Source organism: Galeopterus variegatus, unplaced genomic scaffold (assembly GCF_000696425.1).
Source record: "Galeopterus variegatus unplaced genomic scaffold, G_variegatus-3.0.2 Scaffold1757, whole genome shotgun sequence".
Lineage (NCBI taxonomy): Eukaryota > Metazoa > Chordata > Mammalia > Dermoptera > Cynocephalidae > Galeopterus > Galeopterus variegatus.
In genome coordinates this window covers 319,245-324,220 of record NW_007727868.1, presented here as the reverse complement: position 1 = coordinate 324,220, position 4,976 = coordinate 319,245, and the positions used below count along the sequence as shown (strand labels likewise).

General features: G+C 42.2%; 1 protein-coding gene across 1 annotated transcript in view; it reads right to left on the bottom strand.

Moving 5' to 3' along the window:
• Positions 1–1,174: 1,174 nt before the first annotated feature.
• LOC103595402 (regulatory-associated protein of mTOR-like) overlaps positions 1,175–4,976 on the bottom strand; it is a gene marked incomplete at its 3' end in the record, with an annotated part of 96,914 nt that continues 93,112 nt past the window's right edge. Inside the window, exons 3-4 of the mRNA XM_008578790.1 lie at positions 1,370–1,452; positions 1,175–1,312 (exon numbers count right to left, since the gene is read on the bottom strand). Of these exons, the coding sequence (XP_008577012.1) occupies positions 1,175–1,312; positions 1,370–1,452 (221 nt within the window). The remainder of the gene's footprint in view (positions 1,313–1,369; positions 1,453–4,976) is intronic.

Genomic DNA, 4,976 nt, shown 5'->3' with positions numbered 1-4,976 from the left:
CCTCCAAGCACCACGCAAGAAGATCCATCACAGGGTCCTGAATAAGAATCTACTGAAAAACCTGAGAATCATGTTGATGCTTAGCTCACTTGCAAAGATCATGTTCCGGAACACCACTCTTCATCAGGCCAGGGATCAAACGATCCAGACTGATAAGGCGGCAGTAGGACTAAAGGCCAAGTCAGATGAGAAGGGTCCACAGGCAAGAAGCCTGTGATGGGGAAGAAAGGAAAGAAAGCTGCTGGTGTCAAGAAGCAGAAGAAGCCTTTGGGGGAAAAGGCTGCAGCCACCAAAAAACCAGCAGCTGAAAAGAAGCCAGCAGAAAACAAACCTTCCTTCCACGGAAAAAAAGGAACATGCTGCATAAACTCTTAAGTTTATTTCATAAAAGTCAAATCATTTCGGACACCTTATTTTGAATAAAGACTTGATCAAAAAGGTAGTGAGATCAAAAAACAAAACAAAACAAAACAAAACAAAAACAAAAACAAAAACAAAAGCCCAAGGAGGCAAGTATGAAGCAGGTTCTATAAGTCTTATTTCACATCAGGCTTATATCCAAAAGGGAGGAGTAAAACTCACGGGAGGTACACAGATATGGACACCTGCTTAACCTACCTTCTTCAAAACACTCCGTTAGACAATTCCAGAATCACTCATCACATAAAGCTGAACATAAGGCAACTCCATAAACACCCCAAATTTCTAATTTTCTATTAAATTTATTAAATCCTTAAACCATTTAATGAGAAAGGCTAAAGGAAATAGGTCATTGGGTGGTTTACAAATAACTTAAGATCTTACAGGCAATTTGACACAGTTATATTCTGTGCCACTTTTCATAAAAAAACAAAAATTGTTAAGACATAAGCAACAAAAGACACACTAATTGGTAACTGACTCCCTAAAAAGGACCTTACCTTTTGAATCAAAGACAAAGCATATAATAGGTGTCATCTTTTGAATGCTGGGTTCTTTTTTTTTCTCAACTGTTTGAAAATTAAAGACAGGAGGAATAACTCAAACTGGTTGAGGTTGCAGGAAAGTTATTAAAAATACATTGCCTGTGCAAAATAAAAACTATGATTTAAGAGTAACATGAAGAATACTTTCCTAAAGATTTTGGGGGAAAATGCAAGCAAAATAAACAAGAGGATACCACTGCGTGACTCACAATAACACATGTGCTGTCACTACACACGCCAGCAAGCCCATGAACAAGCAGGTGACGTGCTGGCATGCGGCAGAAGTGTCTCGTCATCAAGCCACGTGCGGTGAAGACCTGCAGAGAATCCTCGGTTGGATTCAAAGGCTGTTTGAAAACAAGGAACTGAAGAAAGAAAGAGAAAAGCAAATAAAGAAAGCTTACCCTCGGCTGCCAGTTCTCATACTGCTTCTGTAAATTTGCACCGATGGTTTCCAGAGCTTTCTGAGGACCCATGGACAGAGGATCTGAGGAAGCAACGAAAAGGAAAAAGTTCTTTATATATGCATTTCCTCCTCTGCTAAATCTCTCTTTCACAGAGTTTCCTCTTATATAACCCACTTCAAAGTCACCTTTGACTAACGATGGCACAACAGGGCCTAAGGTTTATGTGTTTAACCAGATTTAAGGAACTGCTGATGCATCCAAACAAGCTCATGCACCCATGAAAACTGGTTTTATTTAAATCACTGGCACAGTGGTTGTTAAGTTCCATCCACGTTTGTTTGTGTTTCAGCACCTGTAGTCTTCTTGCCCTCTTGCTGTTATATTCTTGTGCTCCTGTTTAGGCTTTGTGCAGAAAGGTTGTGCTTCTATTGGCACAGAAATGCTGAATACAGGAAGCCCCGCAGTGAGAACAATATGAATTCTTTCCTTGTGTCCACACTACAGCTCTCGTGTGTAGGAGCAGGAGAAAGGAATAAAAGGACAAAAAGTGACACATTTTAAATAATTTTCATCTATACTCTCAGATAGTTCTCCCAGAAAACATCAGTTTTCCAAATATACACATGTCCACAGTTTACCCATTTATTTCAGGAACAGCTTCTAGAGCAAAACACTCTAAGCCAGCAGTTCTCAAACATATTTGGTCTCAGGATCCCTGCACACTCTTTCAAATTATTGAGGACCCCAGTGAGTTTTTGTTTATGTGGTAGTATCTGTCAGTATTTATATATTTGAAATTAAGATGAGAAATTTTTTTAAGTATTTGTTTATTCACGTTAAAATACAATGGATTTACTATTTTTAAAATGTAAAAATAACAAACCCATTATATTTTACCATGAATATTTATTAGGAAAAATAACTATTTTTTTCCAAAAAAGATTTAGTGAGAAGAGTGGCAGTGTACGTTTTTGCAAACCTCTTTAATATCTGGTTTAGGAGACAGCAGCTGGACCCTTCTACCTGCCTCTGCATCCATCTGTTGCAGTGTGTGGTTTCAGCTGATGTATGTGGGGAAAACCCCACCTTGCACGCATGTTATGTCATTAGAAAAAAAGAGTATCTTAAACAGCTGTTTCAAACAATCATGGCTCCTCTTCTACCAAACTCAAACAGGTCACACCAAAACTCAACAGGTCATATTTTCTTTAAGATTACTTATAAAGTGGCATCTGAGACCCTGTTGATGAAGTTGTCACACTCCATCACTGGGCTGTGCAGAGCCCTGAATGGATTTTCAGCCACAGGTGATTGTGTGTCACCATGCACTGGCCACTTGGAAAATATTGGTCCACTGAGCTATGGAGATCTTCTGTATTTCATTCCCTAATATTAAAAAAAAAAATCCACACTCATTAATATCACCATGATCTCATCAGGAAAGTCTTTAAACACCGAGAAGCTGCCAAACTCACAGTGGCAGATATAAGGTTTCCAAATTCTAATTTTTTATTTGCAATCTCAAATTTTATCGCTGGCACTAAACAGTGTCAGGTGTTTTCCTTAAAGGGACAGGCTCGCCTCATTCACTTTCCAGAAAATGTCTGCCAGATGCGCAAGGCCCATCTGTCACGAGTGCTTTGCTCCCAGCGGCCATCGCCTCCCCCACCGGCTCAGCGCCTTCTGTGCTCCTCCCCTTTCATCATGTGGAATATGAACAGGAGTGCATGCAGTGGTTGTAATTTAATCAAATGAATATGTTTTACTGCTTTACCAAGGGCAATCTTAAGGAAACGGTTTTTTATAACTTCAAATGACTGGCAGCTGAGAAAACAACTAGTTATTTGGAGCCAAGGCCCTGATCCACTCGAGGGACCAGCAGCTTTCCCACCACTGCTTGTGCACCATCAGCACAAATGTCAGCACCACCAGCAAAAAAGGCAAACCACATCTGATGTTACCACGAAAACAGTTCGAACCTTGTGGGCCACTGAAAGGGTCTCGGGTCCCCCAGGGCTCTACAGACCACACTTTGAGAATAGCTGTGGGAAGTTGTTTTCTCTGATTTCAAATCAGAAAGTGTTCTCCCCAAGGAAAACGTGAGACTCCTGGGAAGGGAGAGCACTCCTACTGTCAGCTCTGACCTGATCCTCCTCACCGAGAGGCTCGCTTCCACCTGCCGTTCTGGATTCCAACTCATTCCACCACCTCAGAAACCAAACCTCCAATTACCCCACACTCTTGAATATTCAACCTCTCCCCTAAGCCTTCCTGAGGGCTTCTTGAGACTCAAAGTTCTGCACATGTCCTTAGTCTAGGAAGCCAGAGTATTACAAGGCCTCCAAACAAAAAGCAGCAGTCCTTGATGCACTCAGAAGCAATGCTTTCAACGCGAGCTGCTGTGCTTCCGATCTTTACCTTCCATTTTCCAAACACAGCACCAGACTGCTATTGTCTGACTCTTTGCGTAGACGCATTGGCCTCCTTCCGTGGAGGACAGGAGTTCCCTCTTTCCACAACCAGCCCTGCTTCCCCTTTCCTTATTCTCCCAGCATAACTATACCACATCCTTAGTAAATTAATATTCAGTGTTTTGTTACACCTATGGAAATATTCAATGCTGAGCAGATGGATGCACTAAAACTACATCTTTTCTGGAGCTTCCCTGTATTGTTTTTCAGTGTTTTTGTTTTCCTTGTACCTAATACTAGTTCTACCCCAACTCCCCCAGAGTATCCCTCATGAGTCCTACCTTCCACATGGTTAAGTATATCAGCTAGCCTTGTCCCCTTTCCTCGGCTGCCCACTGTAAAATACCACTTTGGCAGAAGGATGCAAGATTCCTCTTTGTAGAAAGTAAATGGCTTCTAAGAAAAGAGCCTCAAGGGACCTGTGGACAATAGCACAAGCTCTAATTTTTTGGGGGGGGGTGGCTGGCTCGTGCAGGGATCTGAACCCTTAACATCATTGTTATAACAAGACATGCTAACCAACTAAGATAACCAGCCAGCCCCAAAAGGTCTAATATTTATGTCATCTGAGTCCCAGATAAGAAAAGCAAGAGCAGAGCTCAAAAACTATCTGAAGACATAATGGCTAACAATTTCCCAAATTTGGCAAAAGACCTTTAGATTCAAGAAGTTCAGTGAACCAAAACCAGGATAAACCCAAAGAAATGCACATCCAGACACATCATAATCACATTGCTAAAAACTAAAGACAAAAAGCCCTGGAGGGCCGGCCCGGTGGCGCACTGGAGAGTGCGCCGCCTGGGAGTGTGGCGGTGCTCTCACCGAGGGTTCGGATCCCATGTGGGGGCCGGTTCCCGCTCACTGGTTGAGCGCGGTGCAGGCGCAACACCGAGGGTTGCGATCCCGTTGCCGGTCCCCGGTGTGGGCGTGACACCAAGGGTTGCGATCCCTTTACCAGTCAGTAAAAAAGATAAAAAGGAAAAAAAAAAAAAGCCCTGGAGAAGAATCACATCACATACAAAGGATCAGGAATTCGGAAAGCTTTTACCAGTCAGTAAAAAAGATAAAAAGGAAAAAAAAAAAGCCCTGGAGAAGAATCACATCACATACAAAGGATCAGGAATTCGGAAAGC